At 49.3% G+C, this 27,323-nt stretch overlaps 1 protein-coding gene across 1 annotated transcript; it reads left to right on the plus strand.

The window, feature by feature from the left end:
• The first annotated feature begins 272 nt into the window (after positions 1 to 272).
• Positions 273 to 26,813, plus strand: FBP1 (fructose-bisphosphatase 1). The gene is made up of 8 exons (XM_023627102.2): positions 273 to 605; positions 1,199 to 1,517; positions 12,747 to 12,909; positions 14,788 to 14,880; positions 20,343 to 20,483; positions 23,480 to 23,617; positions 24,687 to 24,806; positions 26,366 to 26,813. The coding sequence occupies exons 1-8, from the start codon at positions 443 to 445 to the stop codon at positions 26,555 to 26,557; spliced, it is 1,329 nt and encodes a 442-aa protein (XP_023482870.2). The 5' UTR covers positions 273 to 442; the 3' UTR covers positions 26,558 to 26,813.
• The last annotated feature ends 510 nt before the right edge of the window (positions 26,814 to 27,323 follow it).

The raw sequence follows: 27,323 nt of genomic DNA on the forward strand, positions 1-27,323 counted from the left end.
CCATCTTCCCCTCCCCTCTGAGACCTTGTCTTCTCCCTGGTCCCCTGGCTAGCTCTACGCCAGCTCCACTGGTCTCCGGGCCATTCCTCAAACACAGCACACTCTCCCGCAACTCAGGGCCTTTGTACTTGCTGTTCTCTCTGTGGAGAACACTCTTCCCCCATCTCCACCAGCGCCTCCCTCACATCCTTCCACTCTTTGCTCAAATGTCACTTTCTCAGTGAAGTTCCTCCTCACTACTCTATGCAACCCCTCCCCTCCAACATTCCCCATCTCTGTTTCCTATTTCATTTTTCTCTATAGCACTTAGGGCTCATCTAACATAGTAATCTGTTTGTTTATTTTTTGTTGTCTTTGTTAAAATCTAAGGTCGAGAAGGCAGGAGTGTTCTCTGGTTTGTTCAGGCTCTATCCCGGTGCGCGGGGCACATGGGAGGTGCTGCATGAAGGTGTTCCCGGATCTGCACAGGACCTGCCCGAGGACTGCAGCATGGGGGCTACAAAGCGGTCCGGATGTCAGGACGTGGGCTAGGAGACTTCCAGCCTCAGCGAGGTACCCAAGAGACACTTCCCCGTGTCTGCGACTGTTTCCTCGGCACAATGCAGGTATCGGAAACTAAGGTCCCCAGTAGCTCTCGAATTATAGGAATCTTGACAGGAAGAGGCCTGGATTAAGGATCCAGACATGGGCCATCAGACAGGTGAGGGACAGGGGAATCCGCGTCTCCTGAGGTTGGTCAGAAGAGCCAGTGACAGGCCAAGCGGGGGTGGACAGAGGCCAGGGAGCGGGCAGGTGGCGCCCCCGGGGGCCGGGACGGCAGCGGTTAGGCCCGGGTGCGGAGGCCAGGCCGCGCTGGGCTGGGGCGCCCGCGTCCTCGCTGCCCGGCTGCGCCACATCCAGCGCGTCTCTTAACCTTCCGACCTGCCGGTCACGTCTTGGGGGAAATCCTGACTGCGCCTCCGCGCAGGGTGGCGTGGAGACTGCAGGAGATAACGCAGGTGGCCCAGAGCCACGCTCCACGGCGCCGGCGGCCGTCCTCAGCGGCGCGGGGCGCGGGCCACCGCGGAGGAAGCGGAGGGGGCGGCGGCCCGGGTCCCCGACGTCACCGGGGATCGGAGGGGCGGGGCGGCCGCAGAGGGGGCGGGGGCCGGGGCGGAGGTGTTCCCGGGGGCGGGGGGCGGTGACCCGGTGCCTATAGGCTCCCCAGGGACACAGCGGCGGGGACCTGGCCTGGGCCACGTAGGCTCCGAGCGGCGCGGACAGTCGGCGGTCGCTCCGTCCTCCCGCCGCGTCCCGCCGCGTCCCGCCGTTCGCACCTGCCGCCCCGCGCAGCAGCCCGGCCCCAGCATGACGGACCAGGCGGCCTTCGACACGAATATCGTCACCCTGACCCGTTTCGTCATGGAGGAGGGCAGGAAGGCCCGCGGCACGGGCGAGATGACCCAGCTGCTCAACTCGCTCTGCACCGCGGTCAAAGCCATCTCCACGGCCGTGCGCAAGGCGGGCATCGCGCACCTGTGAGTCAGGCCTCCGGCTGCCCGCTGCATCCTGTCTGTCTGTCTGTCCGCCTGGGGATCTGCCTGGATGCCTGACTCTGACCCTCCTGCTGTCAGCCTGTCTGTCTGACAGCTGGGGGTCTCTTTCTCTGTCTCTGGTAGCCACTCTCTTCAGAAGCTTGCCCAGCCACACTCAAGCCCTTGTTTCCACTCTCTGGAGCTTGGGGGTGGCCACTGGCGCCTGTCTCCCAGTCTGCACCTGCGTTCATCCTGCAGCCCTCTCACCTGGGCTGAGCAGCCTGCCTTGGCACCTCTCTCCCATTCCTCCTGGTGAAACTGGTTGTCCGGAGTGGGCACCTGGCCTGCCTGCTTCCCTCCGTCACTCCCTTTGGCACTGGGGCCCCAAGTCAGGTTTCTAATCGAATATCTCCTTGACCCCAGACAGGCTGGGAGGGAGCCTGCAGGCCCAGAGTTCTCAGGAGCAGCAGTGCTGGTGTGCGAAGGGCTGCGGTGGGTGTGAGGTGGGGCCTCAAGTTCTGATTTCTAAGAAGTTCGGTGGTAAGGGGTGCTGATGCTGCTGGTCTGCAGATCACACTGTGTGCAGCAAAGGAATCGGGGGCGCGGGAATTCAAAGGGCACCTTCTGGTGAGGCTTTTTGTAAGTAACACAATATTCTTTGGTTATTCTGGCGTGCACAAGTGTTTTATATTTACACTGGTCCTCACTGTAACTGAAGGGTACCTGGGTTTCCAGATTGCCCACCCTCCTTCCTGACATTTCCCACACTTAGAAAGGCTATAAAAATTGTGCATGATCCTCATAGCTGATCTGAATAGTGTAAGCCCTGCAGCCTGGAGTCCATCTCTGGGAAGCCGTTTGGCTTCAGTCCCACAGTTTGGGTTGGTGGAGCTGGCTCTTAAGAAAGGGGCGTGTGGTCCCATTTATTTCCTGATGTCAATTGGGGATGCCTTGTTGGAGAGCGATTGGAACAGGTATGTCAGGAAAGTGGTGACTCCATCCCCATTTCACCTGTGGCCCCTCTTAATCATACATTTCTAAGGAGCCTTTGCTATAGGAAACCACTTGGTTAAATCTTACTTCAGATTTAATCTACACCCAGTATAGGTGTTCTTACAGCCTTATCTGCTTTTGAGGACCGGGGAGCTTTTTGAGAAAGTGTGCTTGTCATTTCTCGTATTCTTTTAAAAATGTGTCAGTACCTTTCACAACCCCAAAGAGACTCAGAAACACAAGATCTGCTTTGAGCTGTATCTTTCCCACCTTTTAAGTAACCTCAGATAGTGGGACCTTAGATAGTGGGATTTTGATAGTGGGACCTGGACAAAGGGTGCGAATTTGGGCTATGTAAAATATGTATATTTTTAGACTAGATAGTTGTAAATTCCAGGTTTAAAAACGTATTGTTGTTATTATTATAAACCAGTTAATAAGCTGTACTCATTGACAAAAATTCAAACCACTGGAAAGAACACTAAGGGAAAAGTGAAACCCACCTCATATCCATTCCCTGGGGTATCCACTATTAGTAATTTACTGGTTATTTTCCCAGATACTTCTTTATACTCATATAAATTATACAGGGACATATATTTACGTAGGCCTATTTGTAAATAGCAAACAAAATGGAATCACACTTAACATAGTCTTCTGCAGTTTGCTTTCATCATTCAACAATATATAATGAACATCCTTCAATGTCAGGACGTATAAACCCACCTCTCTTTTTAACTGTTGTGTAGTCTTCCACTACAAGGATGTATCGTGAGCTATTTAACTCTTCCCCTATTTTGGGGCATTTCACAGGTCTTTGACTATTTCAAACAGTAGCTGTAAACAAGTGTTGATGTCTGGTAATGTGGGCAGTTGACAGGGGCAGACCGGAACCTGGACACTTAAGTGCTCCTGTGGGAAAATAAGAGTTTGGCTGTCTCAGGACAGCATGTCGTCAGTCTGGCAGGCAGCAATAAGACAAGATCTCGTCAGGCCTCTAAATTACATTCATTATCAGCTTTGATTTCCTGGATGAAAAGGCCAGCTTGCCTGCAAATAACTGGTAAATGCCGAAGGCTTGCCCTAGAAGGGCATGTACCCAGAGGGACAAGAGGATTGCAGGTTTGCAGGATCCTCACAGGAAGCAGTTTATGGAGCTTGGCCATGACTTCTCATCAGGGACACATCAGGAGTTTAAGCACAGAGTCTGGGGCGTGCTCTCCCCCTCTCTCCCTCTCTAATCAACAGTTTCTATTGTAGCCACCTTCATTGCTCGTAATAAGATGTTCACAGAATCATAAAATTTCAAGCTGAAAGACTCAGAAGTCACCTAGTCCAGCCCCTCTTTGCACAGATGAGGACAATGAGGTGACCTGGCCTTGGCCCTGGTTGGGGCTCTTTTCACTATACCACACATCTCTTCCTTTATCTTTTAGAAATCAGTTAAAGCTCACCCAACTCTGTCTCATCTAGTAATTACATTTTTGATGTGCGTTAAGAATTGTATCCCAAGAAGCTATCACCTTGTAGCAAACCTGTTCTTGAAGCCACGTCTGTGCGCTGTTGCCTCTCCTCCACCCACTCCCGGGAGGGAAGGGGTGATGGTCCAGACAAGGCGCGGTCAGCCTTCTGTTCTCTCCTGAGAACAGTTAGCAGCCTGCAGGTGGATCTGATAGCTTCATGGTTCAAATTCAAGTGCTCCCTGCTTCTCAGTCTTCATTCCTTTGGGAGAAAGTGCTCCTCTGGGGGCTTAGGCTTCTGCTTTCGGCAAGTGGAGTTGACTTCCTTTCGTACACGTTTCCAAACCAGTGTCTGAAGGATGCACTGGTTCCATTCGATTCAACAAAATGCTATTGAACACCCACAGTATACCAAGGTCTAGAAAAGACAATGAGATGAGAACGACACAGAGCTTATGCTGTAGGAAAAATAAGACAAGTGTAGAACTAGTTATAAAACACAGTAGAGATGCTGAAAGATGCTTTCCTAGAGGTGCCAAAAATACGATGCAGATGCAAAGGATTGTGGAGCGTCGCGATGGATATTTGCAATGGGCGGTCAGAGATCGTCACAAGGCCTTTCAGCTGGAGAGCACTTGGAGCTGGGCAGTCATGTGAGGAAAAGTACTAGGTGGGAAAATGTTTCTGGAAAGTTTGCTTATTTAATTTGATGGAACACACGTGGCGGAGCGTTAGTGGATGTTACGTTGTGAGTGCGTTGGGGAGCATCAAATGGAAAGGGTGAATACTTCATATTCTAGGGGGTATGCAAAGAAGAGAGGGTACAGATTTTTGAGTGGGGCAGTGACATGGTTAGAGATGAATCTGGGGAAGATATGAATGGAAGTATAGAGTTGGAAGATGGAAAGCTGAGAAGTGGAGAAAACCAGTTGAAAGGGGAGGGGTGAGGAAAGCGGCTGCCAGAGCTAGAGCTGGGGCAGAGAGGAGGACCCAGAAGAAGGCTGAGTGTGGACTGGGGGGGTGGGCAGCAAGGGAGGTCCACCCAATTCAGAGCAGCCCAGCCATTAACAAACAAAGCAAAGCAAAACAAAAACAGAATTCCAAAGGTAGAGCTGGGTTTTCGAGATTGAGGAAGGGTGAGAAGGTGATTCCAGCATTTTGGAAACGTTGAACTTGAGGTGGTAAAGGGCTAGCAGCTGGAGATGTTGTCCAGCCTGCAGTTGGATGCCACAGTCTGAAAGGCAGGCATGAAGCATGACTACAGGTTTGGCCATGAGATTTTGGTACATTGGCCCTGAGGCAGAGAGGAAGAGGAAAAGAAAATCGGGACCAGACTTAGCAGAACAGGATCATGCAGGGCTTAAGAGCACTTTTTTTTTTTTTTAAAGATTGGCACCTGAGCTACCATCTGTTGCCAATCTTTTTTTTTTTTCTTCTTCTTCTTTTCCCCAAGGACCCCCCAATACATAGTTGTATATTTTAGTTGTAGGTCCTTCTGGTTGTGCTGTGTGGGATGCCACCTCAGCATGGCTTGATGAGTTGTGTAGGTCCATGCCCAGGACCCAAATTGGTGAAACCCTGGGCCACCAAAGCAACGCTCGTGAACTTAACCACTTGGCAATGGGGCGGGCCCAAGGGCACATTTTGGAGAGAGATGGAGCTAGGGTCAAGTTCCTGGCTTTGCCATTCAACTTCTGTGAGGATTTGGGCAATTCATGTAATATCTCTGAGCCTCAGTTTCCTCACTTGTAAGATGGAAATAACTGTTTTCTTCAACCTCAAAGAGTTGTGTGAGGATGAACTGAGTTCATTAAATGGGTACCAATATCATCATTGTTTTCCTAGGCTGAAGATTATTTTTTTTCTAGACTTATATCTTTATATTTTACTTTTTAATCCTTACAAGTTGCCCACAGGTGTATATTCCAGGCTAGAACGTTATATATTAAAACGATGTTGCACCGTCAGATTAGGTCCAGGAAACCTCCCCCCATCATGCTCACGTGGTATCCAGAAAAGTTCCTTTTATATACGGGGTCCTCTCGGTTATTTGATGGAAGAAAATAATAACTTCAGTTTTAATTTTAGAATTACAAGTCAGTTAATACATGCTTAAGTTTATCTTCAAACTTGCAGAGTTTATGACGTTAAACTTTTGGAAACTTTGTCAGATGTATTTTATATTTCTTGAATTGTCTTCTCCATGTTTCCAAGAGTGAGTTGTAACTTCATTTCCATGAGAGAGACAAAGCCAGCCACAGTCCATCCTGTTTGTCCATTTGGGCTGCATGGACTCCAGTGAAGGTCGGGGTTTGTGGCCTTTGGAAGCTGCCCCGGTTGACGCCTCTCCTTCCACATCTTTCTGATCTGACCCTTGGATGTTCCTGGCTGGGTGAACGGTTGGTCATTTACCTTGGAATCAATCAAAAACAAGTCAGTGTTACCTTTGACTTTAGTGATAAGGATTAAATGGTAACCTGCCTTTCTTTTTCTTTGGTCAAGTATTTCTGAAAATGAGTTTTCCCACTTGATTTTCTTACATGCTGTCGAGGGTGCTGCCTCGTTCACACTGTCGTATTGACATCAGGAGGAAAAGGTCTAAAGTCAGGGAGCAAATCAAGGAAGTCATCGAGAGTTCCTCCCTAAGTGTGGCCCTGGCCCCAATCCTTGTGTCTAGGGCTGTGCTTCAGAGATGTTGTAAAAGGGGGCTCTCCCCTGATCATCATAAATCACAGACTTTATGGCTGTGAAATGGCTCATTCCATTCTAGAAACCATAGGCAAATTTGAAAAACCATGCTAGTATTTAATCCAGATTTCTGAGGATTTTAAAATGCTGGCTGAGTGAAACTATGCTTCTGAAGAGTTCCCCATCACATGAATTAAAATGACTTTTGGCTTTTCCAAAATTTCAGTGAGGTTTACAGTAAAAGTAAAAGAAGAGATATTACAGACAGCAGCTTCTCAATTTGATTTTTGCTCCCCCACCTCTGGAAAGAGAACTTTTGTGTCTCTGGGGTTTAAAAAGAACAGCTACAGGGCTTAAACCCTGGCAGGATGCCTCCCCCCTTGAACTACTGGGGCTGCAGAGCCAACTAATTGGAGTGACATTGAAGTGAAATGTCGTAAGCCTCTCAAGTAGAATACCATCCCCAGTGAAACTTGGGTCGAATGTGAACTTTGAGCACTTTCCTTTGCTGCCAGTTACCTGTGACATAGTTCAGCACTGGCCATCTGGCTGTGTTCCCAGGAATTGCCTGCAAAACTGGTTTGGGGGTCATGGTTCCCCCGCCCCCTCCTCAGCCCTCATTTACTCAGTGGATGCCTGTGGGCTCAGTAAGGACAGTGACGGCTGCCTGTGGCTGCTGGGAACCAGGTGCGTCACAAGGATTAGCCCTCATCCTTACAGAGCCCGAAACAGAAACAGTCCACCAGGGAGCTGAGACCACTTAGTACATAATCAGTAAGAGCGAGAGGCAGAATTTGGACCCGAGTCTCGGATGCTGTATTCTTGCCAGGACTCACCTTGCCTCTCAGCATGGTTGCGTTACTGTGAGAGACGTTAGGGACGGGACTGAAATGAGACCACTTCTTGCTCCTTTGCCTGTGTGCCAGGCTCTGTTCTCAGCCCTTTTTACCTATATCAACTCATTTACCCCCCCTGTCTACACACTACAGTGCAGACATACTGAATTCCTATTTTACAGATGAAGAACCAAAGGTCAGAGATGCTAAGTGTCTTGCCCAGGGCTGCCTAGCAGGTGGCAGAGCTGGGGTTTGAAGCCCGGTGGCCTAGAGTCCCAGCCCATGGAGAAAAGCCCAGGATCTTGCTTTTCCCTCTGTGATACCTTGCTATTAGGAGAAGCATCCTCGGCAGATCAGGTCACTGACCTATTCAAAACTAATGTCCCTGTCCTGCGTGATCAGCGCCGGGCTGCTACTGAATCCTTTTCTGGGTGGGGTGGGGAGGGAGCTAAGCTGGGAGGTTTACCACTTGCTCAGCTCAGCCCATTTCTTGACCTTTCGGCTTGTTTCTCTTTCTCTGTTGGTTGTCAGGCACAGTCGGCCTTGGCAAGGCTTTTTTTGACAGGGTTGTACGCTGGTTCCCCCACATCCCTGCAGCCCCGTTTGCTGTGTGATTCTGGCCCTGGGAAGCAGCAGGTTGAGAACTGATCTAAGAGAGATCCAGATGGTGCAGGAACGGCCTTGCTCAAGGCCCACCGAGGGTGGTGGTACCGTTCCCGCCTGTTCACAGCAGCTGGCACAGAAGCTCCTTCCAGACCAGGCCGGGTTTCCAGCCCCCGCTGGGCTCTCCTGGAGTCTGCTAGAACTCAGTTGATCCATTTTCCAAGCCCTAGTTCACAGGGCCAAGCAAAAGGCCTGATTCTGTAGGTAGGTTATACTCTCTCTCCTCGTGGCCCTCGGAATATATAGTAAAGACTCTCGTTCATCTATCCTTTGGGGCCTTGAGCAACGATGACTGATCAGAACACAGAAATTTACTGCTTCTAAGGGAGTTTCTGAAAACTTGTGGAGAAAATAAACTCCATGTGTTCTTCAGCTAATTAGATCCTCTAGGATATTTCTGAGGGCTTTTTCTGCTCTGTGGAAGCTGCAGAAACCTTGCCCGCTTCCAGGTTTTCATTGACCTGTGGAAACCTGTTCCCTCAGGCCGTCCGCCTTCTGAGGTCCCCTCCTGAGGAGGCCGGGAGAAGCCCGAGTGAGTACTCACCCCGAGGCCTCGCCGCCCCGGAGCAGGGCAGTGCGGGGCAGCGTGCGAACAGGCACGGGGACTTTGCGTGCTAAGATGCAACGCGAAGAGCACGCAGGGAAATGACAGGTGCTGGGGTATCCTTACTATCGACTCGGCAGCCTGGGAACTCATCGTCATGAACCGTTTCTACCATAGAGTCGCTGTCCTGTGCTTCCTCAAAGAAATTCTTAACACCAGGACTTACCAGGGGAAACTCTCCCACAAGATGGCCTAAAAAAGTAATGAAGTGCCTGAATTTTGAGTTTGAGGGGTATAGAATAATCTCTCTCCATAAGTTTTTTATGCTTCTCAAGCAACTGGAGCATAGTTGACAAAAAGTCCTTCTGGTTAGTATAGAGGAGGGACCCTGGGGGGGTGAAGAAGAGGAAGAGGGAAGTAACCCCCCAACTCTGCAGACACAGCCAGAGAAGCGGCCGGCTGTCTGCGATGGTTCCACGGTGAAGACAGTCGTTGGTGCTGGGCATGGTGAGTGTCCCCAGTGTTCATCCTGCTGTGTGTTATGTGGTTCCACCTGACTCCCATCATGGACAGGTGGTGCCACTCTCTGTGACCCAAGGACAGGAGCCGCCTTAGAGCCCTGGAGCGGCAGTGAGGAACCTGGCTGGTGGTCTTGGCTAGACAAGTCAGCCGCCCTGGCACGGTGACCTCTCACAGCCCACAGCACGGTCTGGGGCTGCAGGAGTTGCATCGCAGTTCTATTTGGCCAGCGGCTGGGTCTGCAAGCTCAGAAAATGCAGTCCAGTGCATCAGAAGCTCTCCTGCTTCCATTCAGTCCCGCTGAACAAATGAGGGAACCTGTGTTTGCAACAGAGTCACAGGGAAACCAGTCTGCCCTGGGCCCGCAGGAGCACCACAAACCAGAGCTGGCCCTGCGGGACCCTCTCCTCTGGTCTCCTCTTCCCACATTCTGGAGCTCCCCTGATCTGGGCATCACAGGAAAAAGACCTTGAGTTTTAAAAGGTTACCTATAAAAATGTGCACACAATAGCCCCTCCCATTTGGAAATGTGAAAATCAAACTCTCTGTGGTGTCTGGATGAATGGCTGGCCCGGAGCTCTGGTTGGAGCTGTTACTGGCTGGCTTGTTTGGGCTCCCTTAGGGCTTTTTCATACCCTTCCTTTCTTAGGAAAAAACAGTGAAGATAGCCTCCAGCCTGACCGGCCCTTTGCAGTGGGACCTTTCTTGACCTCCTAAACCCCTTGCCCGGCATCTTGTTTCATTTTATTCGAGCACTTGTCACTCTCAGACAGTATCTCGTGCATTCACAGCACTTGTTTGTTTCTCATTTGTCTCCCTCTCTAGAATGTTAGCTCCATGAGTCAGCGAGCTCATCTGTCCAGTTCAGCACTGTGACCCCAGCACTCAGAATAGGGCCTGGGGCACAGTGGGAACCCAATAAATATTTGTAGAATAATGAACCCTCACATAGGCCTCCAGGGTGCTTTTGAGTAGAAGAGACCTCAGCCTGACAGCTCACCTGTCTCGCTGAGCAACAGACCTGAGCAGGTGGAACGTGGGCCACAGGGTGAAACAGACCTTTCCCATGGCTGCCTCTGTGCCTCGTCCAACTGCCCCAGCCTGCCAGGCCTTCCTGGAGCTGTTCCATAGGCCTGCCCCTCTGGGGACCAGGCTGGTGGCTTCCCCCAGCCCTCCAAGGTGTGGAGCAACCTTAAAAGTTGATCGCTCCTGTGCTCACTCCTTTAGGTTCAGGTCTCTGTTCTCCTCAGGCAATGCCATTCACTCATCCAACAAGCATTCACTGAGGCCCTACTATGTGCTGGAAGCCAAGACACACTGGGGAAACACATACCCTCTGTCGTCATCCTCACAGAAGTAAAGGATAAACAACCACGCCAGCGTGATGGTGGACGAGGCCTGGGGGATCTCCGAGGCCCGCCCTTCCTCCCACAGCATGAGCGGATCCCCAGTGAGCACTCCCTTTAGTGAGCAAACAAGGGAATAAGCATTTCTTTCTCACCTCTTAGGCGCCAAGGGCTGTACTTAGCCCTTTTTGTACCTTATTGCATGTAATCTTCCAAGTGCCCCGAGGTCGTTGCCCTCTGGGAGCAGTGGCAGAAAGGCAGGCTCAGATGGGGCAGGGCTTGCAGAGCGGGGCCCTGAGCCGGGGCTCTGTCAGGAAGCCCTGCTCTTTTCCGTCAGCGCTGTTCATCTGCCTGAATTAGTAGTGACTTCAGTGGTGGAAACGTCTGGCTGGGAAGGAGAGACACAGGTGCGGGGGGCAGTGAGAGAGATTGGTGAGCCCTGCCAAGCCTCGATCCGCCCAGAATTTGGCTGCCTTCTTTCTCTGAAGTGAGGAAGAGAGTATGTGGAAAGAGAAGCAAACGCCCAGAGACGTGGGCTGTAGCGCAAGTCTGATGGCTCCCCTGATCTTTGCGAGTGAGGTGGTGAAAAGACAAGTGGGGGGAGGGCCGGAGCGATGAGGCGCTGTTTTCCAGGTGGGCAAGGAAGTGATGCCAAAAGTGGGGATGCTGGAAAGTGGGCTCGATGAGACAGCTGGAGCTGCCTCCTGGAGAGAGTCAGGCCAGACGAGGCATCTGGGTTTGGACAGTTTCTGGTGTGGGCTCAGTTTTGTCCAGCCAGAGACATGCAAGTTATGTTTAGAGAAAATGTATTTTCAGGAGTTGAAGCAGCGGATGCCGTGACAACAGTGCAGGGCAAGTGCCCCGGCAACGTGGGCCGGGGGCACTTGTGCCCCTTCGTGCCCGCCTGCAGCTGTTTGGCGGTTTCTTCCACGCTCTGACTTTCCCTTCCCACCTCCAGTCTCCGTATCTTGTTCTGGGCCTCCTTCCTCTACACCGTTTCCCCTCCTCCCAGTGTTCCCGTTCAACCCCAGGCTGTGACAACCTGCCTCTTTCTCATTCTAACAAGTGAGGCAGCATCCTGGACAAGCCATCCGCACTCTGGGAATTCCCCCATTACTGACCTGCAGGTACCTTGAAAATAAAGTAGAAACTCCAGACTTCCCACTCCCCGCAGCCCTTAGGACCCGTGCCAGGGGCAGTGGGGTGCCCCCCAGAGGGGCCCGGCCTGGGCATCAAAGTGAACTGCTGGCCTCTGGCCTTGCGCTCTGGTGTAGACAAGCTCGCTGGCACCCTGGAGTGAGCTGCCTCCTCTATAAAATGAGCTGGTGGGACCAGTCAAAATTTCTTCTCTTTTAGGATCTTTTCAGCTGTAAAACCATAGAATCCCTTGGCTTAGCTCACATCTCAGGCTCCCTCTTGCCTAGAAGTTTTCTTTGCTTGCTGAGTTTCTCAACTGATTCATTATGCATTAGCCCATAAATTTGGAGGTAAAATTTGGTTCTTGGGGGAGGTGGAAAAAAATCAACCTTTTTGTGTATAAAACACAGGTACACATACAGTGCATAAACAGATATACTATATCTGTACTATTAAAATTAAAATTCTGGGGCCGGCCCTGTGGCCGAGTGGTTGAGTTTGCGTGCTTCGCTTCTGCAGTCCAGGGTTTCGCCGGTTCAGATCCTGGGTGCAGACACGGCACTGCTCATCAGGCCACGCTGAGGCAGTGTCCCACATGCCACAACCAGAAGGACCCACAACTAAAATATACAACTATGTACTGGGGGGATTTGGGGAGAAGAAGAAAAAAAGGATTGGCAACAGATGTTAGCTCAGGGCCAATTAAAAAAAAATTAAAATTCCATGAGTGAATGTGATTAGGGAAAAAAAGCCTGAAAAGCCTCCTTAGGGGCCCTAAGAAAAAAAAAGGTTGAGAAACACGGCTTTAACCTCAAAGGTGTGCCGTGCACCATGACAGGTCCTGGACAGACAAATGACACTATTTCCTTCCCCCTGGGAGTCAATCCAGAGGGATGCCCACCCTCCTTGCTCTATTTCTCCCCAACCAGGTGTCTTCTTTCCTTTCTTCTAACTTCTGCTAAATGCTTGCTTTCAGTGGGTTTATAGGTGCATTGACATATTCTGGTGGCCGTGGCTTATATTTTTGTGGCTTTTCTTCCTTCTAGCTATGGAATTGCTGGCTCTACCAATGTGACGGGTGATCAGGTGAAGAAGCTGGATGTCCTCTCCAATGACCTGGTTGTTAATGTGTTAAAGTCCTCCTTTGCCACCTGTGTTCTTGTGTCGGAAGAAGACAAACACGCCATAATAGTGGAACCTGAGAAAAGGGTGGGTTTGCACTTCCACTGTTGAGGGTGTTAACGTGACCATTTTTCTTCCTAGCTTCATAAATGACTCTACTTGTTAGCCAAGCTGGATTCCTAGGAATCACCCTAGATCATTCCTGAGCCATGCCATCATTTCACTGATTCCACCTCACAACCGTATCTCCCACTGTCCTCCCCAGTCCACACCACCACGCAGGTCACACCGTGATCGTCTCTCCCAGGTTCTTGTACGTGGGAGAGACTCATAGATACTCACACTCATCTCCACTCCTAACGTTTTACTGTCATGTTCAAGGCTCTTCAAAGTCTGGCTTCTGTTAACTCCTTCTTTCACTTTATCTCCTTCCACCAAATCCCCAGCCTTCACACCCAACTCTCCCGCCAACCTCAACTGCTCACAATTCCTCTCACTGATGCGTGCGCTGAGATCCACTGGAATCCTATTAATCTGATCGCTCCTTGAGGACAGAGAACCAGCTATATTCTTCTCTGTATCCCAGCATCAAGCGCAATACCTGGTGCATTGTAGGGGCTCAACAATAAATCATTGTGTAAAAAGTGAATGAGAGAGTGTAGCCTGCTTTGTGGAGCAACGGCGATCTTGTAAAAATGAAAACGGCACTGAGAGGAGAAGCGCAGCTGTACGGGCTTATAGTTCCTCCCTGTCTGAGACGACCCGGGACGTGGAGCAGTGGAAGGAGAAAAAAGTAGTCGGAAGATGAATTTAAAGAGGCTGCCTGCTGCCCAGTCTTGACCTTTTTAAGAGGGTCGGGAGCCACAGCCTGTTAACTTGTTTTACATCATTCCTAAGGCGCTACTACCTGTCAGCTTCCAAGTTCATGTTGTTCTCTGCTGGGCTTCTGACGGTACTTGGCAGTTGTAGGCATGTGGATTGAATTTGCAGTTTAATATTCTCTATCAGCCAGCCCGAACTTCTCTGACTACAGTGTACCTTCATGACAGGCATGTTCCCGTTTTCCAGGTGACAGTTTCTCCTGTATCAGCCAGGGTGATTTGTTAAGAGCAAGCGGTCAGGGAATCAGAGAATTGTCTTAATTTGATGCAGAAATGTAAAAACCACATGTTAAAGTGGCTAATTGGGAGATGGAGAATCCCCAGTGGTGTGCTGGTAAACCAAATCTCTGGTTTGTAGCACTTGCCAATTTCAACTGTGTCAGTACTGCCCCATAGTTGATTGTAAGCTACTGTATGACATGGCTGAAGCAGAGTGGGAGGAGACCGCACCATCAGCTGAGAGGCGACCCGCCAGCCCCAGCACACCGCTGAGAATCCTGCGCCAAGGCTTTGGTGGTTCCACTACCACTGAGGGCTCTTTCCTTTGGGAATTGCAGTAGGGCTGTCGTTGAAAACTCTGTGCACTGCAACCCCAGCTGTCATCTAGAGATTTCGCATGAGAAGTGTCTAACAGATCTGAAGGTTGTCTTTGCTTCACCTAAGGAATTGTTATGTTTTTTTCCTTATAAATAATGATAAATATGTGACTATCTTTGTTTCTCTTTTTCCTTTGGCTGTCAGGAAACTCAAACCAACATTATGATTAATTTATGTCAATGACGTAGGAAATTATAACTTATTTATCTGTATTCCATCACTTTCATCTACACCTCCTTTTCTAAGATGTGTTTTCTCTGCCTAATTCTCTGTGTTTTCTCACACCAAAAGATATACATCTATACTATATATATATAGTTGTTGTTTTCATTGTACATGCCACCTCATACTGTCCATGACAGAATATAAATGACTCACATTTCTTGCAGTTTTCCCCAGATTCCCTTTTTTACCCCTTAGTGTATGCTCTCTATTTTGTTATAGAGTTTATTTTTAAAGTAAAGTTGTATTCTTTTTCTTTGCTCAGGGTAAATATGTGGTCTGTTTTGATCCCCTTGATGGATCGTCCAATATCGACTGCCTTGCATCCATTGGAACCATTTTTGGCATCTACAGAAAGGTAACGCCCCTGGTTTGGGATCAAAAGAAAAGTTAAGACTGAGCACCCAGTCCTGTTTCCCTGTTGGAGGAGCAGCCAGAATGTGTTTCATGAAACTCCGTGAGGCTTGAAATAGGTTTATACTTCAAGGTCTGACTTTTTCAGCATTAACTGCACAATGAAGATCCATTAAGCTGTTAGAATAAAATGGAGTAAAACGTGAGAGGAAAGAGACAGATATTTCACTCTGTAAAATATTGCTCTCCTGTATGACAGAAAATGAAGTTAAAGTCAAAAAGACAGTACAGGGCGGCTACAGTGACGATACTGTGGGGACTGACAAAGGTGGGAGCATGACGACAGCAGAGATTATTTATGTCGAATCTGTCCTTTAAGTGTACTAAACCACAGGTCTGCGCACTGTGACCCCCAGGGCCAGATCCAGCCTGTTGCCTGATCTGCATGGTCTGTGAGCAAAAAATAACCCTTTTGTATTTTCATATGGCTGAAAAAACTCTAAAGAAGAATATTCCATGACCCATGGCATTTATATGAATTTAATTTTCACTGTCCATAAATAAAGTTTTAATGGCCTATGGTCAACTCCTTTCTTTACATGTTGCCTTTGGCTGATTTCACGCTGCACTGGCAGGGTTAAGGAGCTGTGACAGAGACCGTGTGATGATAAAGCCTCGACTGTTGACAGTGTGTGCATTGCGGAGGGTTTGCTGCACACTGGTGCAGCATGGGGACCCCAGCCCTGCCCTGGGTCCTCCACCAGTGCAACCTGGCCAGGGAACTCTCCCTGCAAAGTCTCTCTCTCCTGAGGTGTATGTGTGGGTGCGGGTGGTGGTGGGAGAGCTCTCAGCTATACAGACAGGTGGAAAGAAGAAGGAATCCCTGTGGGCTCGGCATAAAACAGGATGACATCTAAACTGTCATCTTGGCTTCAGCCTTTCCTGTTTATTTAGAAGTAAAAACTCACAGATGCCATCGAGGCTGGGCCCGTTTCTTCATCTTAACGGACGAGGCGGTTAGTTCAGCGGACCTCCGAGGTCCCTCCCCAGTCTCCTACTCCAGATACAGAGGCCAGACCTTAAGAAGCGAGATCGCAATTTGCACTTTATTTTTCCAAGTGACTTGTCTAGTAGTACACCTGATCTCCTTCCGAACATGTGGAAGGTAGGACCCCCGTGGGACAGTTCTCTGTCATCCCTGGGATGCGTTTTGCTTTTATCTTGGTTGAGAAGCAGATCCGTATCAAAATCAGAGTCGGAGAAGGTTCTAATGCTCATACCAGGAAGGCAAAGGCAACAATTCATTTATTTCCAAGTCACACCGTGAAACATCCCTTCCTGTCGTAGAGTGGAGGGACGTGACGTTCCCTGCCGAGTAGCGCATCTGTAGCAGAGGTAGAGAGCTTTGCAGCACAATTCCTCCTGCGGAGGGAGACCGCTGGTTAGTGATGCGGCCGACCTAGCACAGGGCCCGTGCTGGCCAGCCCAGCCTCTCCCTGCACACCCCAAATAGGGAGCTTCGAAGGGAAAAAACTCTGGAAAACCGAGACACTTGCTATCGACTGAAAAGAAAACAAACCAGCTCGCAACAGCAGCTTGAATTAAGAATGCTAGAACAATTAACAGTGGGTCTGAGCACTCTTCTCAATAAACCTGAAGTGACTCTCTTAAAAGACTGAAAAAGATGATGAGTCTGACACCTTTAAGTTATTTCAGTTTTCAGAAGTCTTATTGATTATGTGGAACCCTTTGAGGGCCTGTGGGGCGTAAACATGTATGCATCTGATGCTTCCGAGGAGACCTTTCCTGCGTCCTGCAGGGACGGTTCTGGGCTGGAATTCAGCGCCCTGTTACACCCGCTCGGTGTCCCGGCATCAGTAGCGGGGACCTGGCGACAGTGATGAGGCCTTGCCCATGGGACGCAGGGAGACAGGCTCCAAGGCAGCCTCGTAGCGCACGTGGTCAGTGTTCCACGCAGTTCCTGCTGCAGCACCCCCGAGGGGTCACCAAGCCTCCGGCTGGGGACATCCGGAAGGGGAAGGATTCTCCTGAGCTGTTGATTGGCCGTCATGGTTAGAATGTTTGCCAAATGTTGAGTGAGACTCTGTCTCCTATTACTTGTTTGGCCTTTTAGAGCATCAGAAAATAAGATTTTTTTTACATGTTTGGAAATGGCTTTCCTGGCTTCTTTTCTCCTCCTTTTTTCGGTCTTCTTTAAGCTAAACATCTTCATATGAGATGATTTGTAGACCTCGCTAGCATGGTCACCCTCTCCTGGACACGTTCTGATGTCGCAGGGTACTTTAGAAATATCGGTCCCCACAACAGAGCAGCTTCGGAAGCACTCCGGCAGCTTCAGAGGCCGCGTTCCTTCCCTTGACTGAGCACAGGGAGGCTCACTGAGAGTAGCCACGCGGAACACTGACACTTCCGGACCTTGACACTTACTGGCTCTATGGGACCTGGGGCCAGGTGACCTCTCTATGCCTCTTGTTCCCTTATCCATAAAGTGGAGATATTGAAAATTAAGTATAACACACCAAAAATAGTGCGTGTCGCATAAAAAGTGCTCGATAAGTGGCAGCTATTAATGTTACTTGTTTTGTGTAGTAAGATTCAGTGGGCAGTGTCACAACTCAAATTGGCTTAAGAAAGGATGAAGGGGAGGGATGGAGGGAGAGGAAAATTAGTGGCTCACACGACTGGAAAGCGCAGTGGGTAGTCTGCCTCAGGTGCCGCTGCAGTCAGAGATTCAGACCATGTAGTCAGGACTCACTTCCTCCCCATCTCCCTCACTTCCTCCCTCTGAGGTGGCGACATGGCTCCCAGCAGGTCCAGGCTCACATCCAATCCTCTCAGCAACCCAAGCAGAAAATGCAAGCCTCCCTTGCAGCAATTCCAACAAGAACGTCATCTCATTGGTTGTCGTTGGCTCTGATTGGTTGGCTTAGGTCACGTGCCCACCCCTCAACCAATCACAATGGCCTGAAGCGCGCAATGATCTGGTTGGCCAGGCCAGGGTCAAATGCCCGTTCCTGGAGCTGAGGAGAGGGAGGCGGTATTTTAAGACTAAGGTGCAGTTATCGGGGGAAGGGTGATGGACGCTGGCCAAGCAAAACCGACAGCTGTTCGCTGCAGATTACAAACTTCCTTGAGGGCAGGGGGCTCGTCTTATGTATTGGTCATCTGCTAGATTGTCTGGCGCCATAGTAGGTGAACAATACTGGCTGATACGGGGCCTCTGCCGACCGCTCTGTGAGATCTAAGGAGGGTTTGCTGCCGCTCTGAGGGAAGCCCTGGGGACATGACAGCCCTACCCCACTTCTCCCTGACCTTCTCCTCCACCACTTCGTCTCTGGAATCCGTGATGTCTTCTGCTATGCTCCTTATGGGGTGGTGTGAATTAAAACAAACCACCCCGGTGGTAGCCTGGACAGGTAGAGAAGGGTAGGGTCCAGGGGCTTTTTAATTTTGCCAAGAGCTGTGTGCCCATCGTTCTGTGAGCATCTGGATGAGAATATAATGCATTCCCTCAGGGCAAAGACATTCCTTGCTGGGGGGGGGGGTGGGGGGGTTGGAGGAGAGAATTCACGCACTGAACAGGGGATCAGGCCAGAAAAGAATTCCTCTAAATCCATGATTCCATGGCATTATTTTCTCTTTGAGTGTGTGGATCGTAGACTATGTTACCATTTCTTACTCCACGCAAGGAAGTCGAAGGGTAAGATTGTTTGGTGACCTTATTTCAGGGAAAGGCTGTTTACTCTTGCACCTTCGCCACCGGAAGGCATGGATGGTCCTGGGCGAGCTGAATCTCTGGGAGACTTTCCTTGGTGGAGAACTGATGACTCCAAGCCGCCAGGGGCTGCCAGTCAGCTCTTTGGGTTACACATCACCTTTGTCTGCACTGGCAAGGCTAAGTGGTTGTGATAGAGGATAGTCAGAGGGCTGAGTCCATCTACCGTGTCACTGGCTTTGAAGGAAGCTGGTTCCTTTTTCAAGGTTGTGCACTGGCCAAATTTGGAGTTTGGGAAAAACAACTCAACTTTTTGATACTGTGTGTAGTCTGTGTTTAGCTGTACTGCAGTATCCTGTGAGAAAGCAAACTAAATCAAATAACTTGACCCAACCCAACTAACCAACCAATCACCTGGATGAAAACCATTTCTTAAACACAAGGAGTGAGGACAAGGGGAAAAAGGAGAGAAATGGTTTTTCTGACTCTTCCTTTTATATGAGTAGTTCTTAAACTTTAGTGCAAGAGTCTCCTATGGTGCATGGTAAGTGCGGATTCCCTGGACCCAACTTAGAAAGTCTGACTTAGTAAGTCGAGGCTGCAGCCCCGGAATACGCATTTCTAATAAGCATCCCAAGTGATTCTGACGCAGATGGTCTTTGGACCACACTTTCAAAAGTTACATGGCGAAATTACCAGGAATGCTCTGTTGGGATGACCTCCATCCCCAGCAGCATGATATAGATGCCCTTGCCTACTCTCAGCTGCTGGAATCTCTGCTGGGGGAATGAATGAATGAAATGGCCCATTTTTGTTTCTATTGAAATTCAAATAGAGAGTATTTGAGCTGAAAGATCTTTTTGGGGCTGTTTTGAGGACGGAAAAAGCCAATCAAGTGTTAGTAAAGAAGATAATTATCAATTAGCGATCATACACTAGGAGCCATCCGCTTAAGGTGTTCCCTTCCTTGGTATTAGGCAAACTGTGGGTCACGTGATCCAGTGAGCTGTGTTTTTAATGAAAAAAAAAAAAGAAAGATTAGAGAGCATGTCACGTTCTAAATACTGTTTTGTTAAATTTTTGTAGTTGTGTGTGCATGTGTGTGTGTGTTGGTACTGGTTTGTGTTGTAAAACTGTATCTTTACTGTGTGTCATGGTCAAAAAAATGGAAAGCATCTGCCCTACCCTGTAATGACTCTGGAGAGATGTTCTAAGTTCCTGTATTTCTGAGAATTTCTTTGATGTGTGAGTGATGTGGACCACACTGCTCACTGGGGTGTGTGCTGCAACTGGCAAGAGCTCATGAAATTGATTTCCTCGGCAGACTCACAGCCCTCCAGCCCAGACTTAATTTGTTTAAATAAAGATGGAGTAGGCAGGTGAAAGACATTGATGCCCGTAATAAGATTAAATTAGTGGGAACTGGCAAGAAGGCATGTTCTTTTTTGAAAGTGATAATGGCAAAATGAGGGAATATCAAATTAGTAAAATTGGAGGAGGACTCTGATTGGAAAGAAGGATCCAGGAGCAGGAAATCTGGGGTCTGGCGGGCAGGCTGCTGTGGTAATGTAATCAGGATATTGCTGGTGTGTGGAGGAAGGCCTCTGGGAAGATGCCCCATTTCATTAGGAGAGCACCTTGATAATGCATCTTGCTAATGGTTGAACTGGAAAAAAGAGCCGCAAAACAAAACAAAACAAAAACATGCTTTGTTTTCTTTCTTGTCCTAGAATTCGACTGATGAGCCATCTGAGAAGGATGCTCTGCAGCCAGGCCGGAACCTGGTGGCTGCCGGCTATGCTCTCTATGGCAGTGCCACCATGTTGGTCCTGGCCATGGTAAATGGTGTCAACTGCTTCATGCTGGACCCGGTGAGAGACCCGGTGGGAGGCTGGGTGCTCAGCTGGTGGCTGTGAGGGTCTGGAGTGTGTGGGGTGGGGGTGGGGGGCGTGGTATGCAGAGGTGGGAGATGAGGCTCTAGAGTGAAGAGATGATGGGGTGGAGAAGAAGGTGAGGCAGGTGGAGGGACAGTGAGAGGGTTACTGAGGTGAGAAATCATATCTGTCCAGAGCACAAGAAGAGGTCTTTGTTCCAAGATTAATTCTTTAGAATGGATGGTTTATTACTCAACAAACTCAAATGCCCGCCAAGGCCAGGCAGGCTGTAGAAATGAGTGAAGTGTGCTGGGGGAGGACGGCCCAGGCAGTGGTGGAGACGGGAGGGGGCCCAGGGGTTGTTGCTGTTCAGGAGCAGGGGCCCAGTTTTGCTAAGGCTTCCAATGTTTCAAGAAACGCTGGCTTTTTGAAAAAATGTAATGTTTCTGGCTTTGTAAAACACTGTGCTAGCCAACCAAAACACATTCATGGACCAGATGGGGCCCGCAGATTTGCCACCCACCGTATCTATTACTAGCTTATTTTCCTGAGGTGAACGGGGCTCCCAGCTGAGGCAGTGGACTGCACTGTTTCTTCAAAAATAGCTCCAAATTTATTTGATATTGTGCACATGCATGCAAACCTTCGGTTAACCTGTGCGGTTTGGTAAGGCTTTGCTGAACTCAAGGAAGTGAAAATAAAGAAGGAAATGAAGATAATTCCTTGGTCCACCTTATAGAGAAAAGCTACTTGTGGAGGGGAGCCCACGGGGCCGTGAAGAACTGTCACGAATGGTTTTGATTTGTGGATAATTTCCTCCACGTGTCTATTGATTGGTGTTATTTATTTATTCAGTTAGATGACAGTTTCAGCAGAGCAGATCAATGGGGAAAGAAATCTCTGTAGATATTCGGTGCCACTCAGCCCACCGTTGAGCAGGGTTCCACAGCACCATCTTTGGTGGGTCTGCGTGTCATCATGTGTTTGGTCCCCAGTCTCAAGGGGAGAAGACCTGGGTTTATAAATAGCTTTTAGCTTTAGAAATGTCCTCGTATGAAAGTAAAGAAACTCTTGGTTTCTCCGTGCTTTTTGCTGACCCAGGGAGCACCAGGCACATGCAGCAGCTGGAATCCAGGAGGCGTGCACAGCGGGCGGGTCATGTAAATCAGAACTGCCTTTGTCCCCGCTCTTTCACCTCTTTCACGGCTGGACTTTGCCTCCTTGCTAGTACAGGCGCTTAATAAATACACAAGGCGGGGGCAGCACCAGCTGAGGCCTCCAGAGGAGTGACCTCGGGGAAAATAGGGGCAGAACCAGAGCAAAGTCTGCTCCGAGCCCAGGGGCCAGTTCCTGAAGCCACGGATGTTTGCAGATTTCTCGTCTTGCCACGTGCTTACCACTTCCCCCAATTTTCTTCTGGTGACATCTCTGTTACCTTTGAGCTGATGAGTGTGTACAAAAAGTTAAATCTCTTCTTGTCTGCAGACTGCAGACTGGTGTCTCCAGGAGTAAGTTTCTGTGTGTTTGATGGTCTTTGGCCCTCCTCAGACCTAACGGCCCTCAGAGTTTGGAAGAACAATGCAGCCTTGGCCCCCCTGACCCCCCAACCGCGGTGACATTCCCCTGCTGGCTGTCCTCCCCAGATCACATTAACCCTCTCGTCCCCAGGCCTGGGGCGAGCCTCGGCCGGCTTAGCCCTCTTTTCATCTTGGCTCCTACAAGGACAGGTGATGGTTGCTGCTAAAAAGACCGCACAGCTATATTTGTGTTTCTAACAAGCTTTAACTTTCAAAAAGCTTCTCAGTCTTGTCTCCACGTACAAGAGCCTCCTCTCCGTCACACTGGGATGCCCTGGGACGCGTTTTCCAGACTTTTTATGTAAAGGCATTTATCTATCTATTTATTTATTTTGCTTTACTGATTATAAAAGATATCTCTACATATTTGTGGTCAAAATTTTTGGAAATACGAAAAAAGAAAAAAGATCCCTTTCAATGACCACTGTTAATTCTAGCCTCTTTTCTCTCCCTTCTTTCCTCCCTCCTGCTTTCCTCCTCTCTGGCCTCCCTCCCTCCCTCCACCGCCCGCTTCCTGTCTGCAGGAACCAGTCTTTGCTACGGGAACAGATGGCTGGGGAGAAATGTTGACGGGCCTCCCTTCTTCTTAGCTTTTGCCTCAATGAAGCTACCCCCATCCCCAGATGAGCAGAGCCTCTGTCACCCTCTTATCAGCAACACATAGGAGCCCCAAACAATCTTTCTCCAGGGCAATAGGAGTTAGTGACGCTTTCCCCCAAATCTGAATCTCCTTCGAAGAACCCAAGTCCTAAAGGCGTCTGCTTAGCACTGGTGCTGTGGGAGGAGAGTTAGAACACTGCAGATCGTGAGCAAAGGCATCTGAAGTTACGCACGCTGTGAATCAAAACTCAGGCTTCAGCTCTTTTCTATGGCAACACACAAAAGGGGAAATGTCATAAAGGTAGAGCTGGGAAGCTGGGAGCAGCCTGATCACGTTGGCGTAACTCAGCCGCCCCTTCCTCCTGGCAGCCCACCTCCTGTCTGCGCCAAGGTTTTCTTTTTTTGCAAAGGCGCACACATCTTCTATTGCCTAGGACACACATTCTTATTCGCCCTCAGGTTTTGCTGCTGTTTTACATATGTCCGCCCTCCTTATTTCGGTATGGTTTCTTTCTTGTTTTACTGAAACCATTTGAAAACAAAGTCAAAAGTGTCCTCTATCCCTGACCACGTCTGCGGCACTCTCTCATCCTCTCTCCTGTCCTGTCTGCTCGTCCTCACCGCGCTCGTCTTCCCTCACCGCGTTCACAGTTCTTGGAGAGGTGGCGGGAGGCATGGCTGTCCCAGGGCCAGGAGAGGCCCCCTGTGTTGAAGCTTGGGGGTGACCGCAGGCCTGACACCCCCAGCCCAGCCCGCCCCCTTCACCCAGGCCCCGCGGAGGCGGCTGTCACCCCTCCTTTCCCTCCTGTTCCACAGGCCATCGGAGAGTTCATTTTGGTGGACAGGGATGTGAAGATCAAAAAGAAAGGCAGCATCTACAGCCTCAATGAGGGCTATGCCAAGGACTTCGACCCTGCCGTCACTGAGTACGTCCAGAGGAAGAAATTCCCCCCAGTAAGTGAGGGCTCCTGGGGTGGGGAGCGCCCCTGGGCCACCCAGAAACCTGTTGGTTCACGATTTACCCTGGAGGTGAAAGGCAGCAGGGATGGAGGTGCCTGGGCCTCCCCCGTGCCCTGACCCCTGAGTAGGTTCCCACCTGGCCCCCTGCCCTGAGATGTTAACATCAGCCTTTGCCACCTTCTCTCAGGAGAAAAAAATCAGGATAATAAAGTCAGCCAAATGAATGAGTTCACAGCAATAAAGCGTGTTTCACTTCTGGGGTCCCTGACCCCAGATGGTAGAAAATGTGGTCCTCACGCCCAGGTACCTGCCTGATGGCTTCGACAGATTTCTATAGTCGGCTCGAGATTGAGCGTCCATCTTGGTATCTCTCTAAGAAAGTTGCCCAGCACTGAATGCCAAGAGAAGAAATGGTTGTTTGTAGAGCTAGGTCTATGTGGGAATATCCCATTTTGTCATACTCTTGGTTAAAGGCCTTGGGAGGCTGCTGTGTTGCGAGGAGGAAGCCCCAGCGTTGTTAGGATGACATTTAGGGCCCTCAGAGCTGACCCCAGGCTCTCTCCAGCCTTATTCTCTCTCCTTCCACCTTGCCCTAGATTACTCTACCAAAACAGGCACCCTCACTGCACGGAGCTGTTCCCCAGGCCCGGGGATGGTGCGTGCTTCTCTGTGATGCCAAGCCTTTGAGCAGGCCGTTCCCTCTCCCACCCTTGGTGAGACCTCCCTAGACTGACAAAGTCTTCTCAACCTGCAAAGTCCTGCTAAATGGGACAATTTTTGTGATGCCTGCCCCCACCCATAGCCAGAATCAACCACACCCTCCTCAGGGCTTCTTCAGGTACTCTGACCTCTTGTAAGATGTATAAAGGCTGTCTCCATTATTCCATTTTCTGCTCCTTAGGAACAAGATTTTCATCACATTTCCTAGCACAGCCCCAAACACACACCTTGTAGGTGCTCATTGAATGACTGTTGAATCAAATAAGGGTAGAGATCACAGAGAGAACTAACTCACTTTCTTTCTTTTTAGCAACTCTAACTACTGCTGTCCTTAACCTTGCAGGATAACTCGGCCCCCTATGGTGCGAGGTACGTGGGCTCCATGGTGGCTGATGTCCACCGCACCCTGGTCTATGGAGGGATCTTTATGTACCCAGCAAACAAGAAGAGCCCCAACGGAAAGGTAGGGAAAGCCTCTGACAGGCGACTGAGAAGCAGTGTGTTTCACTGGGAGCCTGGGGCGCATGACATACTCAGCAGGAGGGTGCTAAGGATGTCTGTGGCACATTCTTTCCTGGATTAAAGCTTGTCCTGGTTAAAGCCAGGTAGTATCAGCTAAAAATGGTCTCTCGAGAGCCCTTCCATCACTAAAGACAGGTAACCATGTTGCGTCAGAATGGGTGGAAGTGCTTAGAGCTTCCAGTGGGTACACGGTTTGGCTTGGGTAAAATGAATTCCATTCCTAAAGCAAAATGAAACAGTCCAGCCTCATTACCAAGACAGCAAATCAAATATGTATTCCAAACAGAGGTTTTCTTTGATTGCTTTCAAAAGGCATAAAATTGAAATAACTAGTGAGCCAACATTTGCTGCTCGGAAAATAGTACCTTTCTAGGGAAGGAAGGAAGCTCTGGGGAAACCTGGAGCTGTCAGGTAAGCTGTCACTGACTGATGCCAGTCTATCCCCCACAGCGTCCCCAAAAGCCACGGTGGGGGCTGCGCTTGCTTATTCTGGCTAAGGGACGCCCCAATTTGCACCCACACAGAGGGACAGCGTGTTTCCTTCCCAAGTGTTGTCCCCTGATTTTTCCCAATAGACACGTTGTCTTTTTTTTTCACGTGTGAGAAGGAATAGGAACAATAATCTGCTTAAGACAGTTGGAAATCGATCTATTTCAGATCTGTTCAGGTTTCTGTTTTGCAAGTGGCATCCAGGTCGCTGAAGGCATTCTTGTTTATTTAAAGACCACTCCTGTGAGAGCCACCTCAGGTGTCGCAACCTATGTGGCTAGCCTGCTTCACAGCACTTTTCTCCAATGCCTCAAAAAATTGTTCCTTAACACAATATTGAGCTTCCTCCTTTTTTTCAGTTTTTCGATTCTGGCCATGACACCTGTATGGAAATAGAGTCAGGAAACACCTGCAAAAAGCTGTCTGCTCAGTAGGCAGCCTGCGTGAAAATGCATACAATAAAAAAGTTAATATTTAAAAGTAAATGCCAAGATGTATAATATACTAAATCCCAACCCTCAAGCCTTGGGAGAATTGTAAAAGGAATGTGTACAGAGTTGCAAACAATATGATACTGTTTGGAGGAGCCAGTCTGCATTCCAGATGTCTGCAGCCAGACACTACCATGGACTTTTTATGCTTTTAGAATAGGCAAAGCTCCATCCAAAACACACAGAATCACTCATTAGGTCCAGTTTCCGTGCTATAAAGAGAAGGGAACCATTGGTTCTGCCAAAATGTCATTCAGTCTTGAGTCCAGGTGGCCTGCCTCACATTCGCGTCAGGCAATCTGTTGCTGGCTCTGGCTTGATGGATGGCTTAATTGAACGGAATGGCTAATTAGATGCAACCCTGGGGGGAACTATTACAACCTCCTGGAAGGAAAGAGAAAGGATCAGTTACTCCCTCGGAAACTCCCCCTGCCTCTGCACTATCTTGGTATGGAACAAATCCCTTTTCTGTGTACTATCCTCTGGTGTAAGGACCCTGCTCTTGACTCTTGTTTTGCAGTTGAGACTACTATATGAATGTAACCCAATGGCCTATGTCATGGAGAGGGCCGGAGGATTGGCTACCACAGGGAAGGAAGCTGTACTGGACATTGTTCCCACTGACATCCACCAGAGGGCGCCGATCATCTTGGGGTCCCCTGAAGATGTGACCGAGTTCCTGGAGCTATATAAGAAGCATGCTGCCAAGTGAAGAGCTGGCCTTCCCCACACCAAAAAGAATTGCCTTTTGTTTGGACCTTTTGTCTCACATGATGCTACCCATTCTGATTATGCATCATATATTCCTAGACAGCAGAAATAAAAAGCATGGATATTTTCACCATCAAATGCTGTGTGATGCCTGGCGCTGCTACCCAGATGCTGTCTTGACGATGCCACTGACGGTCAAGATATATTTTGAGTGAACAGAGGAGAAATAAACATATTCTTCCTTTTTCTAAAAAAAAGTCTTCATTGCTTTGTGTCAAATAGTAATAATAATAGTAACAGTTAATTCATATAAGATAATGTGCAATCTTCTCAGCAACCTTATGAATTAGGTATTGTGAATAACCCATTTCACAGATGACTAATGGAAGACAGTCAGGTTATCTGCCCAAGGTCTCCAGCCAATGAGCGACAGAGCTCAGATATGAACCCAGGCGGTCTGGCCACTAACCTCGGAGCTAACGTATCACTTGTACGTGTTGTCCGCTCAGGTCTGGCTGTGCAGCACTAACCCGAGCAAGGCTGTGCGTGCCCCCCGGAGCTGGAGGGGTGATCAGTTAGTGGTGGTACTCATCTATGACCTCTCGGCCTCCCAAACTTGGGTGTAACCGTCTGAGTCACAGACGAAGGCTTCCATTATCACTCAGTGGTGTCTTTTCTATAAAAACATAACACTTTACTAAACTAACAGAGCCCAGCAAGTCCTGAGGCCCAATTACCATAAGGAAAGGACTCTCCATCAGAACAAG

This window comes from Equus caballus, chromosome 23, assembly GCF_041296265.1.
Source record: "Equus caballus isolate H_3958 breed thoroughbred chromosome 23, TB-T2T, whole genome shotgun sequence".
Classification (NCBI taxonomy): Eukaryota; Metazoa; Chordata; class Mammalia; order Perissodactyla; family Equidae; genus Equus; species Equus caballus.

Bases quoted from the DNA above. Each gene is read 5' to 3' on its own strand.
- FBP1 (XM_023627102.2), top strand. From the start codon at position 443: ATGAAGGTGTTCCCGGATCTGCACAGGACCTGCCCGAGGACTGCAGCA. The intron at 1,518-12,746 runs GTGAGTCAGGCC...TCTTCCTTCTAG, and splicing joins AAGGCGGGCATCGCGCACCT to CTATGGAATTGCTGGCTCTA. The intron at 24,807-26,365 runs GTAGGGAAAGCC...CTTGTTTTGCAG, and splicing joins AGAAGAGCCCCAACGGAAAG to TTGAGACTACTATATGAATG.